Source organism: Gorilla gorilla, chromosome 5 (genome assembly GCF_029281585.2).
Source record: "Gorilla gorilla gorilla isolate KB3781 chromosome 5, NHGRI_mGorGor1-v2.1_pri, whole genome shotgun sequence".
In the NCBI taxonomy this organism is placed as follows: domain Eukaryota; kingdom Metazoa; phylum Chordata; class Mammalia; order Primates; family Hominidae; genus Gorilla; species Gorilla gorilla.
Genome location: NC_073229.2, coordinates 55,576,363 through 55,592,052, shown reverse-complemented (window position 1 = coordinate 55,592,052; position 15,690 = coordinate 55,576,363). Strand labels below are relative to the sequence as shown.

Below are 15,690 nucleotides of genomic sequence, written 5' to 3'. Positions count from 1 at the left end.
TTTTTTGAGACAGAGTGTCACTCTGTCGCCCAGGCTGGAAGTGCAGTGGCGCGATCTTGGCTCACTGCAGCCTCCACCTCCCAGGTTCAAGTGATTCTCCTGCCTCAGCCTCCCGGGTAGCTGGGACTACAGATGCTCGCCACCACGCCCAGCTAATTTTTGTATTTTTTAGTACAGATGAGGTTTCACTATGTTGGCCAGGCTAGTCTCTAACTCCTGACCTCAAGTGATCTGCCTGCCTCGGCCTCCCAAAGTACTGGGATGACAGGTGTGAGCCACCGCGCCCGGCCATGAAGTCTATTTTTTTTTATCTACCAAAGTACACACTTGAAATGTTTGCATTAAACTAAGTCATACTTCAATTAAAAAGTAGAAAAACATCTAAGAAGAAAAAAATTGTAAGTAATCTGTGATGGTACAAGTTGTGATAGTGATTACCCCTGAGAGAGGAAGGGAGCAGTTACTGGAAGAGGACAGGAAGAGGGATTCTTGGGGGCCGGAAATGCTATTTCTTGTTAGCTATTTCTGGTTACACACGCATATTCACTTTGTGAAAATTCATAAAGTGAAAATTCATTTAGCTATACACTGAAGATTCATGTATTTTTCATTATTTATATTTCAATAAAAAATTCACATAAAAAAAGATACAATGGTAGCATGCCTGTAGTCACAGCTACTTGGGAGGCTGAGGTGGACTGCTTGAGCCCAGGAGTTCTGGGCAGTACTGCATTATGCTGATCAGGTGTCCACACTAAATTCAGCATCAATATGGTGACCTGCCATGAACAAAGGACCATCAGGTTACCAAAGGAGAAGTGAACTGGCCCAGGTTAGAAATGGAGCAGGTCAAAACTCCTGTGCTCATCAGAAGTGGGATCATGCCCATCCCAATGTTTTGGGAGGCCAAGACGGGAGGATCACTTGAGGCCAGAGGTTCAAAACCAGCTTGAGAAACAGAGACAGACCCCCATCTCTACAAAAAAAAAAAAAACTTTAAAATCTGGCAGGTGTGGTGGCATGCACCTGTAGTCCTAGCTACTTCAGACACTCAGGCAGAAGGATCACTTAAGCCCAGGAGTTCGAGGCTGCAGTGAACTATGATCCTGTCACTGCACTCTAGCCTCCTGGGCAACAGAGCGAGACCCTGTCGAGGAGAGAGGAGAGAGGGAGAGGGAAGGGAAGAGAAAAGCAAAGCAAAGCAAGAAACTGTCTTAAGCTGTCTATAATTCACCAGAAAGTAAACTTAACCTGTCTAAAACTAATCATCTCTCTCACCACCCATTACCATCTTCTAGTACAAATTCACTGAATCACTTCAACTTAAGAACTTCCAAAGCATAAACTTTTTCCTACTGTACAAAACAATGCATACCACTGACAGAGGGCACTACTAGTTGCTTCTCCAATTTCACTTTGGATTTAGGAATAGATGAATTCACAAATGACCTTTCATATCTAGAGTTTGTAAGTGAAGGAACTTCTACACCCACCGCAAGTGACCTGACATCATCTTCCACCCTGCAGTCCATGTCAGACCCTGCTGCCTCTCTTCTCCTTTACCACCACTCCCCGCCATCCAATCTGTCGCTGCTCTTATACTTAAGCCCCCTCTTCATTTCCCACTGCCAGCCTACAATTATTTTCAGCCCCCTACTGCTGCCTTCTCCCAGGGTTACTTTATCTAGGGTCCACAGGCTCCCATGGTCCATAGGCTAACCGGTTTCCTTTGTAATTACAGGTGTTTTGTTTTATGCATTATTCTCAGAAGGGGTCCACAGACTTCACCAGATTGCCAAAGGGATCCATGGTCCAAAAAGGTTTAATTGCTCTAACTGGTCTCTCTGCCTATACACTCCAATGCATCCTCCACATTAACTTTTTTGAAACATATTATAAATATCATCTGTTATCCATGCTTAAAATCTTTAAATACTTCCCAGTTGCTTCCTGATCCTTAAGTTCAACAGTGCAGCAATGAAGTATCTTCATAACTGGCCCCTGCTCATTTCCCCAGGTTTGTCTTGCCTCCTGCCATACACTGCAGCTAGCATATTGAGTTGTGTTTGCATCTCTCTTAATTCAGCACACTTTCCCATTCCTCTGTGCCTCTCTGTACATGCTGTTCCCTCTGCCTAGAAATCCCCTCCTTACCATCTTCATGTGGTTAACTTCTGCTCATCTTTCATACCTAGCTCAAACCTAACTCATGAGAAGCTCTCCTGGCCACCCTCAGTTCCCATCTAGGTAAGCTGCCCATTAGAGTTCTCACAATACTCAGTGATCTCCCAGAGCACTTCTCTAACAGTGTTTTGTCAGTTTATTGATCCATCTCCCCTTCTAGACTGTGAGCTTTCTCAGGGCAGAAGCCAGACCAAGGTATCTCTTGCCTAGCATAGCTCAAGACACACAATAGAGTGCTTAACACTTGCTGGAAAAAGGACTGGCTCTGGAAAATGGCCAAAGGGGCCAAAAGCTGGTCAGAAACTTCACCAATTAATAAGGTGGCATCAGTCTGGAGATCACTATAAATGCAAATTGCCCATATGAGGTAAGATAGTCCTGTATTTACTAATCTGCCATCAGTGCTCCTTCTTTCAAGTTGGGAAGCTGGCCTTTAATAAATGTAATTACCATGACCAGGCTCTGTGGCAAGGGCTTGAGAGGCATCAGAGCTCATTAAACCTCAAAGCCAACCCTAAGATACTATTTTTTTAAAGATAAAGAGACACAGAGGTAAACTCACGTCTTTGATTCCAATCCAGATCTTTGATTCCAAAACCCTTGCCTAGCCACTTGGTTCAGTTGGTTTTCTGGAGATAAGAGATCAGTATGCCCTTCATCTTTGGAGTTTTGGAGGAGTTCGGGATAGACGAGAGAGGGGGCCCTTCATCAGCCTCTCAGCAAATAAGAAAAGGTCCCATTCCCCAGGAAGTACTACTGTTAAATTCTTTAAGATCTAATGTAACTTCCCCATATGTATTCACTGTAAAATCTTTTAAAAAAGAGGGGCTTGTGTGAGTTGTTTTTCTAAGAAGAGCAAGTTAAACAGACGATGGGCAAGACTGTTGAACTCCCCACCAGGCATGGGGGAAAGAGGAGAGAAGAAAAATCAATCCCAAGGAATGGAATTAACAGGTTGTGGCAATACCAATAAAAGAAAGGTAGGTTGAGTCTCCATGGCCTGCTGCAAAGAGAAACCATGAAGCATTTTTCTTTAACTGGCTAAGAAGGTATCTACGGTCTTAGCAGAAAAGCCCGTGGGTTTCTAAAATGATGGAACACCAATTTTGCTGAAAGCTGCTGCTATTTCCACTAAACTTTAGTTTGGAATCTGTATCTCAGCTGTCATCCTGTGATCATTAGCACTTTCCTGTAAGGTCCCAGGGGACTCACATACCACACTTCAAGAAAAGACAGAACATCTCATTAACCCTAACCACCACCTTTTCACATTAATTACTCTAGCCTTACAGATGAGACCACCTCTCAGTTTGACTAAACGATGGTGGCCACAAAGCAACTTCATTCCCAATTATAATCCCACCATTCTACTTTCCTCTGTGTGTCCCCATCCTCATCCCCCTTGCCCCAGTCTTCCCCTTTGACCACCTTCTGTGTCCTTTCCCTTCCAACTCACCTCCAAATCACACAGATCTCTGTCCAATGACTTTTCTGCACCGCAACTTTAAACACAAAACCAACAGTCTACTCTTCCTGTCCCTAACTCCAACCAAAAACACACACAATGTAAAAATCTAATTTATTTAGAATGAAAACTATTTAGGTAAATTTGGTGGCTTTCAACTATCATATTAGAATATATAATCCTAGAAAGTTTAAAACCAAGGGTAAGAAAATGCAGTCTGTAGGGACATACACTTCCACAGATCAGGATTTTTGAGATCCTAAAGAGATCCTCCTATACAAGAGTGCAGTACTCCACACATTTTCACTCAAGATTTTATCTGTCAGTTGCAAAGACTTTTTCATTTAAGTCAAAGCAACTGTTCCTTAATAAGATCCTGCTCAATATTCCCTGAAGAAGATCATCAGCCTTACAAATAAAATGCATGGTTTTAAGCACATATTGGAAGTGCTACAGCATGGATGAGGTTGGGGGAACAGGGTGAGCTAGTTAACAGTGACTGATCCACAGAAACAGGGAACTCAGGCCTCAGAGACTACACGAACATGTCCTCCCAAATAAAGTTTCTACATGCAAGTATTTTTGTGGGTCAATATATAAAAACACTCCTCCATTTATTTTATTTTATTTCATTTCATTTTTCGAGCCGGAGTCTCACTCTATTGCCCAGGCTGGAGTGCAGTAGTGCAATCTTGGCTCACTGCAACCTCCACCTCCTGATTCAAGTGATTCGCCTGCTTCAGCTTCCCGAGTAGCTGGGATTACAGGCGCAGGCCATTAAGCCCAGCTAATTTCTGTATTTTCAGTAGAGATGGGGTTTTACCATGTTGTCCAGGCTGGTCTCAAACTCCTGACCTCAGGTGATCTGCCCACCTCAGCCACCCAAAGTGCTGGGATTACAGGCATGAGCCACCAAGTCTGGCATCCTCCACTTTTTTTTTTTTTTTTTTTAAAGCAACAAAACCTCATTATGTTACCCAGGCTGGAGTGCAGTGGCTATTTACAGGCTCAAACCCACTGCTGATCAGTCCACAGAACAGTTCTCCACTTGGTAAGAGAATACCTTTAAGTTATATTAAAAGGAAAAGGCAAACTAAACTGCATGCAGTAAAGTTAAACAATGTAAAAATTTTGTATGTACAGGCAAAGTTTCACACACGAACACATAAGGACTTGAAAAACCTGGTTTTTTTAGATTTCAGCAGCAACTGAAGAAAAAGAATAATACCATCCAGGCCGGGCATAGTGGCTCACGCCTGTAATCCCAGCACTTTGGGAGGCCGAGGCGGGCGGATCACGAGGTCAGGAGATTGAGACCATCCTGGCTAACACGGTGAAACCCCGTCTCTACTAAAAATACAAAAAATTAGTCAGGTGTGGTGGCGGGCACCTGTAGTCCCAGCTACTTGGGAGGCTGAGGCAGAAGAATCGGCTTGAATCCGGGAGGCAGAGGTTGCAGTGAGCCAAGATGGCGCCACTGCACTCCAGCCTGGGCGACATAGCAAGACTCTGTCTCAAAAAAAAAAAAAAAGAAAAAGAAAAGAAAATAATACCATCCATGCCTCCTTAGGCACAGAAACCAAGAAATCATAAATCCAAAAGCAACTCACATTGAAATCACCATACCTTCTCCTACCACTGGTTTATTTTTTATTATTTATTGCTAGTTAATACTCTTATGACTAGTTTAAGAATAACTATACTACTCAATGTACTTTATGTGTCTCATCGTAAATCTTTTCAGGAGACGATTTTGCCAGCACATTTTTCTGCCGAAAGCATCCTAGAAAGGGCTGCCATTAAAAAATTATGATCTGAAATAGATAAAAGCTTTCAAAGCACAGAATTGACAGCAAAGCCCACCACCCACTCTGTGTTCCTCAACTTCCTGCCTCCACTCTTCCAGTTAGGTACCATAAGCCACAGAAATTTTTTTTTACTTTCTTGTAAAAAATAAATGAATAAAACCAAGTGCCTGGACAAAGAAGCTGACTACAGGAAGAGTATTTGTGATATTCTTGAATAGTCAGAATGTTTCTCCTTCCAGAAAGTGTGGCTGTGAGTGTGATTATTTTATGCAACTGCACTTCAACTTATCAGTGTGTAAGAGTCCAAGAAGCAGATAAGACATCAACAACAGCTGTTCCTCCACACCACTCTACTTCAGCAGAAATAAATGAGAAAAGACACTCCCAAAAAGGTCCTAAGTACATCACCAACCTCACTCTGCCAGGTAATGACTAAAGTATCAATAAAGCTAACTAGAGCTTATCCACAACCTGGAAACAAAATGCTCTGGTGTGGCTTGGCCCTCCTCTTCCATCCAAGGCCAGAGCGGTAGCAAGCGGCATCAATGACCTCTCCCAGGACATTCTTCTGCCCTAATAAACTCAAACTTGCCTATGATATGGGACATCTGGTACAGCTAAATGGACAGATGTAGTTAGCTAGTACATCATCCCTCCTTGAGTTAATAGCTGTAGCCAAAACTTCAGGTGCCCGGCACTGTTGCAGCTCTGTCCCTCAGCCTCATGGATGACATGCATTTTCATTCACTTATTTCTATTAGCCTGGGTGCATCACAGATCAGTTTGGTTTTGTCCATTACTGCTGGAAATTCCAATATACCCCATCTTTCTCTATATATGATAACCTGAATTTACCAGAAAATCCAATGCACTTATCCCTAATCACATATAAAAAGCTGCCATGAGATTTACATTTGTGAAAACAAATATTTTTCCTCCACAAAAGTCATAAAAGCTAACTAGAGCCTATCTACAACCTAACAACGTTCAAAAAGGTGAGTAGCTTCAAAAATTCTTTGAACCAAAAAGAAACTGATTGCTAGACCAATACCTCCCTGTACAAGCCGCTGAGGTTGCCAGTTTAACAGTGCTAAAAGAGCTAAAATGTCTGACTCAAAAGTAACACTTCAAAAAAGGTTCAAATTACAGACTACATTTTAATTCCCATTACTGAAATGTTAATTCCCATTCCTGACCAAAGGAACACATCCCAGTAATCTGAATTAACAATAGCATTGCTTCTCCCAGTGGAAATAAACTATGTTAGGGCTGGAAAGAAATTTAGAGCTAAATTAGCTAAGTCCCTCACGTTAAGAATGTAAGAAAAAAAGGGATCTAGAGAGCCCACAAGAAAACAGGCTTGAAAATTCTGGCTGCCCATCAGTCAACATTCTAGAACAGCACTGTCCAACATAACTTTCTTGAAGGATGAAAATGTTGTATATGTGTGTTCCTCAATACGGTAATCACTAGTTACTGAGCTAGTGAGTACTTAAAAGTAGCTACTGTGACTGAGAAACTACATTTTTAACTTTAATCTGAATTTAAATTGTTACTTACAGCTAATGGCTACCATACTGGGCAGTGCCATTCTAGGATACAGTTTTAGATTCTGATTATTAGACACTTTTTTTTTTTTTTTTTTTGAGATGGAGTCTCACTCTGTTGCCCAGACTGGAGTACAGTGGCACAATCTCAGCTCACTACAATCTCTGCCTCCTGGATTCAAGCGAATCTACTGCCTCAGCCTCCCAAGCAGCTGAGACTACAGGAGCATGCCACCACCTCAGTTAATTTTTTTATTTTTGGTACAGACGCAGTTTCACCATGTTGTTCAGGCTGGTCTCAAACTCCTGACCTCAAGTGATCCTCCCGCCTTGGCCTCGCAAAGTGCTGGGTTTACAGCCGCCAGCCACAGCATCCAGCCAAGACACTGTAAATAAAGTTCCTTAACCTCCTTTTCTGCATATGACACTTACAGGAAATGTCTTATGTTTAAATATCTCACTCAGCAATGTAATCTTGTTACACAGGGACCCAGCCCAGAGCAGGATCGCTGTTCCTCAGAAACCCTAGAAAAATTGAGTAACATCAGTGTCATCCACACAGTTGGAATGAAGGCCCTCTTTTGAAAACCACTCTGACACAAAGTCCCACAAAATCCAAAAAGCCAGAATCTGGATGATTTTGTAAGCATTGCATTACAAGTGCTGTGTCAAGACCAATCACTTCCTTCAAGTAGCTTTGCTGAGATATCAACCTTAACCTTTCTTCAAAAACAGAAAAGAATTTCTTTTTTTTTTTTTTTTTTTTTTTTGCAAGAGAGGGGACTTTGATAGGCTCTGCTTCCAGCCTCAGCCACAAAGCCATGCAGCCTGCCAGTCCCAGGCCTGGGTGAAAAAGAAAACAACAATATTTAACCTCAATTTTGATCTGTGATTATTGCAGGAATTCAAAATACTACATCACTTTGCATGGACAGAACCTCCCTACGACCTAATAAAAAATCCAAATGATATTAGTTCTCACCCTCTAAGTATTCTGTTCTAAATAAATAATCTTTTATATACTGTTCTTGGTTTCTTTTTAAGGACTTTATTCTTTTCAAAGGCTTCTTAGTTCTCTGATTTTTAGAGCAAGGAAAGGTTAATTTGTGAAAACTAATGTTAATTTTGATACCATTAAGGATTATAAAGAGATTTTTAGTGAAAACTTTTCAGTATGATTTAAAGTTTAGAATTCTCTTCCATTTTGGAAGAGTGGGAGACGGTACATGGAGAAGAGAAGATGATAAAACCAAAAGAGCCATATGCTAACTGGACCTAACTCTAAAAAGCTATTGCCTCAAACCAATAGAAAGAAGACTATGTTTCTTTAAATTTAAAAAAAAAAAATTATTTCCCTGTGTTCCATCACATCAAAGGGACGAATTTCCTATTTTCTGAATCCCCCAAATGTAATCAGGAAAATAGGGCAAGCAGATAAATGAACCGACAGTGAATACTTAATTTAAATCATGTTTTATCTTCAGATGTACACAATACTCAAAGATGCAAAGTAAAACTCCACAAGCAAGCATTTTGTTTTTTAAGAGAATGTTTAAGGGGGTTTTATAATCAAGGGATAAGTAGTGACATCAATGGAATGAACATTCTACTGGTTAGTGATTCATACTGTGTTCACATGATCTTGAAAGCCCAGGTTATGCAGGTTAAAGTGTGGCAACATGTTACAATTGGGAGACTGAGACTGAAGAGGCAAAATGAGTGTGAAGTCCACACACTATGAGGAGCCACGCACACTAGCCAGATGATCTACACAATGACAGTAACAAAGTTGATGTTCGACAGCAATTCACTAAGCCTGGGCTCAGAGGTAAAAAATATATACATTGATTCTAAACTAGTCAGTATCTTATGATTGACAAAAATAAAGTGGAATAAAACAAATCATGTTATGTTTTCAATCAATTTTCTATTAGTACCGATTTCAGAAATGAAATTTATTTTAGGAGATTACCCCTATCCTTATCTCTACCCATCCCTATCTTAAAGTACATCTTTTATCCAGCCAATTTAGTTTGTAGGCAAAATGCTTCAACAGCAATGATTATAAAAATGAAATACTAACAAAATCTATTTCCCTAAAGAAAATGAACCCATATGATATTTGCTTTGTCATGACTTGTTAGAAGAGCTTCTTTTTTAAAATCAAAACAATGAATAATTTACCTAATAAGCCCCATATTTAACTATTCCATTATTCTCTAAATACCAGACTGAACGTTTATGTCTAGTACGATTTAAGCTTATTTACAAAATAGTAATTCCCAAGGTTTCCATATGTCATCACGAGATTATCTCCAATTGTAAAAGCAAAATATCAATAGCAATTATATTTCTGTACTTAAATAGAATTAGAAAACAATTCCATCTTCCATCCTAATTACCCTATTATCCTATAATACACATACTATATTCTTATACTTATTTTTCTTCCTATCTTTTCTGTAATATTCTAGGTCTTCACATTTGTGAAGAATCTACACACCTCAGCCCTTTTTAAATGTCTAAATAATTTAAAATACAGCTTCAACTAATACCACTTATATCTGTATAGTTTAAAAGTGTTTTCGTGTATGTGTATATTTCATCTAAAGAAAGTGTACTAATTGACTATTTCATTTCAGACACAATTATCAACAAATACGTTTTTTGCCTGAGTACTGAATGCCTAAAATGAGCCAAGAAAATGTTCATATTTCACTTAAAGTTTTAAGTCCATGTCTCCAGGAAAAATTTGTTTTAATCCTAAAAATATGATGTTAATATATACCGGCCAGGCGCGGTGGCTCACGCCGGTAATCCCAGCACTTTGGGAAGCCGAGGCAGGCGGATCACCTGAGGTCGGGAGTTCGAGAACAGTCTCCCCCGTCTCTACTAAAAATAAAAAATTAGCTGGGTGTGGTGGCACGTGCCTGTAATCCCAGCTACTCGGGAGGCTGGGGCAGGAGAATCACTTGAACCCAGGAGGCAGAGGTTGCGGTGAGCAAAGCTCGCGCCGTTGCACTCCAGCCTGGGTAATGAGAGCGAAACTTCCTACCCCCTCCAAAAAACAAAAATACAAAAAAATACATATATAATACAAACAACTTGCAACTTTATTATCAACTGGTTAATATTCAACAATTTCCACGGCAGCAAAGTTTCCCAGTGGAGATGGCCTCTATAAAATAACTTAATTACCTGTACACAATTATACCATACAAGCCAAGAGGGAGAGAACTGGAACCACGTGTTACAAGCACTAACGCATTTTAATTGTACACTCCTCTTGGCATTCTTCTTTAACTGCATTCTCACAAGAGAATGCAGTTAAAGCTCTCCTATTCAACCGAGCCACACTGATTAGTGTCCTGACTGGACAATGCTGGGCAGCAAGTCCTGCAGCCTAAGTCACCGGAAAGAGCAGCAATCCTAAAGGAACCGCCGTTAGTCTGCCGGAGCCAAAACATTCTGCTAAGAGGCTCCTCAGCAAAGGGCTGGGTGTGGCCCCTGGCTAGCTGACTTTAGACCTAGAGCTTCCAAGGAGTGCAATGCTGCATAGAATTTTTTAAAACATATTCACCTTCATTTTCATGAAGGGAAAAGGCAAAAGATACCTCCTGAATGGCTTTCACTTCTATGTACTTCGCTCTATTCTCCCCAGGCATTACGCTGGTTCACACCACCACATGGCAAATCTGGACTTGGCAACGTTCCACGGAAACACGTATATCACATTCATACAGACACACAGAATCATACCCACACACCCAAGCCATTCTCAAGAACCACCAATAGTCTTTCACATTAAAGATATACATCACTCCCTGATCAAAGTTCTTGAGTAGCTCCTCACTGCACTCAGGATAAAAGTCCAAAGTCCTCAGCATTACAATGCTATGAGGGCCCTGTATCACCACTTCCTCTCAATTCCCCAGCCTTATCTCTAGATTGTGATCACCCTTCACAATCTACCAACAGACCCAACAAACCTGTTCCTCAAATGAGTAGTGCTCTCGCTCACATCCCGGCCTTCACCCATGTTAGTCCCACTGCCTGAAAGGAATATTTGTTTCCATACTCTACTTCTACCCTTCCTGTGGGTCTAGGCTAAAGTGTCACTTTCTCCAGGCTACTTTCCTCTACCTCCACCCCAGCTAGGGTAGGTGCCCCTCCCCTAGAGCACCTGTACAATGTATTGCAACTGTCAGTTTACTTCCCTGTGCCCCCTGCCCCAGAGTATGGGGCCAGCACCTCCTTGCCCACCATTATATCACAGGCATTCAAATATCTGTTAAATATATTCTAAGTTTACTCAGTGAACAAAATATGAATGTGGCCCATACAGTAAGGGAAACATGTCCAAAGTCAGTTGTGATACGATGGAAACAAGGCAGCAATGTTGTTATGCTTTGGTATAAAATACAAACTACACAATTGTCTACAAACGTCCTTAGGAAAGGTTAAAACACTGCACCAAAAAGAACACTTTTCACGATAAAAATACTAGTTTTGTGGTCACTACTCCTGCTAGGTAAACTGCGGTTCATAAAAAGTATCAGACTGAAAGTATCTAAAAAGAAGCCCTGGTTGCTTATAGGTCAAGTACAACATTAGTGTAACTTTTCCTGTCTGCTGCCACCAAACTCTCTTGGCATTATCAGAACCCTACCGGCTAAAGGTAAAAGGCTGGCCGGGCGCGGTGGCTCATGCCTGTAATCCCAGCACTTTGGGAGTCCAAGGCAGGCAGATCACCTGAGGTCAGAAGTTTGAGACCACCTTAGCCAACAAGGCAAAATCCCGTCTCTCCTAAAAAATACAAAAATTAGCCGGACATAGTGGTGTGCACCTGTAGTCTCAGCTACTTGGGAGGTTGAGGCAGGAGAACTGCTTGAACCCGGGAGGTGCAGGCTGCAGTAAGTCGAGATCACGCCACTGCACTCCAGCCTGGGCAACAGAGCAGGGCTCCGTCTCAAAAATAAATAAATAAATAAATAAATAAAGGTAAAAGGCTATTCCATTTCCTTAGTTTCTAAGCCTTGATATAAGTCTTTCGATAAAGATTCCATTCATGATAACAGTCCGAAGGACATAAACGTGTTGCCAGGAAAGAGACCTGATACATCCTGAGCATTAGCTGCCACTGGCAGCGACTTTCTTTAGGACATATGTCTTACAGTGAGTTACAATCTGAGGCTTGTGACACAAGATTTTTCCAGGGCAGCAGACTGATATCATAAACATGATGGTACTACGCACTCTAAAGAGCTCACCAGCTCCACCCTACACTCCCTGTGTGAAGCGGCAAATTATCCACCCAAAGCCTCAGTTTCCCCAGCTAATAACGAGATAATAGTTCCTACCTCGCAAGATTCTTGTGGGAATTAGACTGTCCATGAAAGCACTTCACAGGCAAACCAATTATTTCCAAATCAAAATGAAGGGAAGACTAGAAATATTTTCACATTTTTAGGACTTTTTATATGCCACAACTTATTTTTGACTAATGTCCTTCCACAGGGAAATTTTTGAGAAAGGCAGAAAAATGAGAAAATGAAAATCCACTTCTTTGTCATAACCTTGAGATACGACAACTTCCACAGAAGTCTACATTAAGATCCACTTTCTAATCTTTCTCTGCACTCCCAAAATTACTCTTAACTTCTGTTAACCATTACTACAATATGGGAGATAGCAAAGGGAAAACTACTTCCATACTTCTTCCCAAGATGTCCTCACCAGAAACAATCTTCCTTCCTGCCTCTATGTCTCCAAATATACGGAATCTCTCAAAAAATAAAACTAAAACTAAACGATAAAAGAGAAAAGGGACTCAAATCACAAAAGCCAGCCTTCAAAGTCTCCAGCTTTCTTACTGCAGAACTACAGTCATGTGGTATGATGGAGGCACCTGTTAGGTGGCAATCCATGAAGCTTAAAGTGTTACCAAAAGAATTTAAACAGTAATGGGGGGAGGAAGAGGAGCTGATTTCCCACATCACATTTTTTTCGCCTTAACACATGATGGCCAAACAATATATGCTACCCACTGTGAACATTTTTATCATTTTTACTTAAATTGAGAAAGAGGAGAATTTGAGAGCCAACTGAGGAAACTGGATCTCATATTCCCCAATCCAGGCTGACTTCAGGTTTTGTGTGATTTTTTTCTTCATTTTGACAAGGAAATGTTACATATCTCCTGAAACGTGTTTTACATGAAGGTGAGACCTCAACAATCTTATAACTTTACCCCAGCCTGGTTCTGGACTCGGTTTTTACAAACGGGTGACGTGTGAATAGCTTCCTAAAAGCAAATGGGGCACTGGGATATAATCTAGGAAGTGATGATGCAAGTCTCCGGAGGACGGGGAGGAGGGGAGGTGAAAAAGTCAGAGGAAATACCCTCCTAGTGCCTGGGCACCAACTCACGCCCCGGGAGGGAGGAAGGGTTGGCTTCCACATGCCCAGGGAAGGGGCACCCCTGCTCCTCCCGGAGCGGTCAACGCCGCCCCCTCATCCCTCCCCGCCGCCCTGCCCCCCTCACCCGTGGCCCAGGAGGCCCCCGTGGGCCCTCGCGAGCTTCAGGCCGGCGAGTCCCAAAGGGTGGCAACGCACCCCCGGCAAGGCCTTCTCTGCCCACCCCCAGCTCCCCACCCGGCACCCCTCCCCGGAACGCGACCCCCACCCCCTCCCCGTAGGCCCGGGCTGGGCCCAGCCTCCAAGGTTCCGGCCTCCCGAGCCCCGAGGCCTGCCCAGGCGGCCCTGGCGTCCGCGCCCCCGGCCCCCGCCCCCACCCGGCCGGGCACTTACCCCCAGAAGCCGCAGGGACAGCGAGGCGGCAGGCTGGGCGCTTTGCTGCGCTCGCTCCCAGCGTCTCCCATGGTGCTCGGCGGCGGCGGAGCTCGGCGGCGGAGCTCGGCGGCGGCAGCAGTGGCGGCGGCTGGGCCCGGGCCCCGCTCTGAGGAGGCGGTGGCGGCGGCGTCGGGGGGCTCGAGGCGGGGGGAGGGGGAGGGAGCGGGCGCGCGGGCGGGCGCGAGTCCGGGGCTCGGAGCCGGGATTCCAGGCCGGTCAGCTGGAGGCGGGCCGCACCACTCGGCCTGCGGAGACGGGGGTGGGGGGCGGAGAGGCGCGGAGAGAAGGAGGGAGCCGAGGAGGAGGGGCGTGCGGACGCACCGAGGACCGCGGGGGAGGAGGGACACAGACGCCCTCGGCGGCTCTCACCGCCGCTCCCCAGCCAGAGAGATGTCCCGTGCGGTGGCGCAGGGAAGGACCGGAGCCCCCCGCCGGCTCCGGAGTCGCAGCGGCCGCTCTGAATCCCCGGGCCCTGCTGTCTCCGTAACACCGTCCCCTCCCCCGGAGGCTGCGCTGACCGGACAATGGCCGCTCCGCCCCCTCCCCGGCGTGCGCCCCTCCCGAGGAGTCACAATGGTCTCGCCCGGGGGAGCCAACGCCAAAGCCCAGCCGCTGATCAGCTGGGATCCGGGCGTGCCACTTTGTTCCGCGCCTCGAAGGCGGAGTGCGGGGCTGTGGGAGAAAGCGAGAGCCTCGGGCTGTCGCCCGGCGACGGGCGGCTGAGGCCTTCGTATTCTTAGAACTTTTAGAATCTGAAGCAAACTTATCTTCCCCCTGTCTGAAGAAGGGGAGCAGGTTTCTGAGTACTCCGGGGCGCGGTGCCTCCCCCTACACGCGAATGGTGCGCTCCAAGCGGGAGGGGGAGGAGCGGATTAGTTGTGTAGGGTAAATTGGGCCAGTCCCAGAGTGGCGGCGCATGCGCCCGTAGAACCCGTAACCGAGTGCGAGGAGGGGCCTGGGGGAGCAATGCCAAACGCGGAAGTGGAGCTCTGGCTTCCCGGGGACGTCGGAGTCAAGGTCCCTGGAGCTGCCGCTCTGGCTCCTGGGCGATCCCGGGGAGCCTTTCTCCCCAATTTGCCAACTCCCTGGGCATCTCTCTCTCTTCCTGGTCCCGCCACACCCAAACAACTCTTATAGTTCCACCCGGTATACTGGTCTCTTGACAGGAACTTCTGGGAAATGCCCCTCCCCCAGCCCCTTGTCTGGGGCAACTTCCTTGTCTCTTCTCCCCCACCGGTGTTGGGGAGTTCCTTGTCTCCACTCCCAACCACAGAGCCACAAGTACATTATCTATGCCCAGGCGAGTCCCTATGCCCAGGCTAGGAGAGCCGCACTTCTTCCTACAGCTGGCACGTTTGGTTTTTGGAGGGGAAAGGGGAGCTGTAGCTGAATCAGTGATGGAAATTGGTAAGTGACCAAAGCAGTTTGAGACACTAAAAAAATGAGTCCTTTAACGCTCCTAGTCCTTGATCCTGAGCTCATTCTGATCTCCAGTTAGTCGTGAACAGAGAAATCGATTATTGATGACTAATTCAACACGGAGGCAACATCCTCCAGACCTTTTGGAGACCCATCGCTGAGGAAGACTTCCTGGCTCTTAGGAATAGCTGCCGTATACCCTCCCGGCCTGTCGGGTGTATCAGAGCCTCCGAGAGACTATTACCTAGATTAATTTGATTACCAAATGTTGCTATCTTTTTATATACCAAATCACATTTCTGTTTGTGCATACTGTGTGGGTTTGTCAACATTGATGTTTATTTTGGCCTCTAAAGAGCAAGGATCGCATTTAGCTTAATATGCCACAGATGCTGTTGATGGTGAAGTTAATGAT

At 44.5% G+C, this 15,690-nt stretch overlaps 1 protein-coding gene across 3 annotated transcripts in view; it reads right to left on the bottom strand.

Moving 5' to 3' along the window:
- Positions 1–14,764, bottom strand: part of ZFAND3 (zinc finger AN1-type containing 3) — a 340,077-nt gene extending 325,313 nt beyond the window's left edge. The window contains exon 1 of one of the 3 annotated variants that reach the window (XM_031012033.2): positions 13,815–14,764. In XM_031012033.2, coding sequence (XP_030867893.1) covers positions 13,815–13,885 — 71 coding nt within the window. In that variant the 5' untranslated portion in view covers positions 13,886–14,764. The remainder of the gene's footprint in view (positions 1–13,814) is intronic. The other 2 variants (XM_031012034.3, XM_031012035.3) reach the window with 2 other exon arrangements.
- Positions 14,765–15,690: the final 926 nt, after the last annotated feature.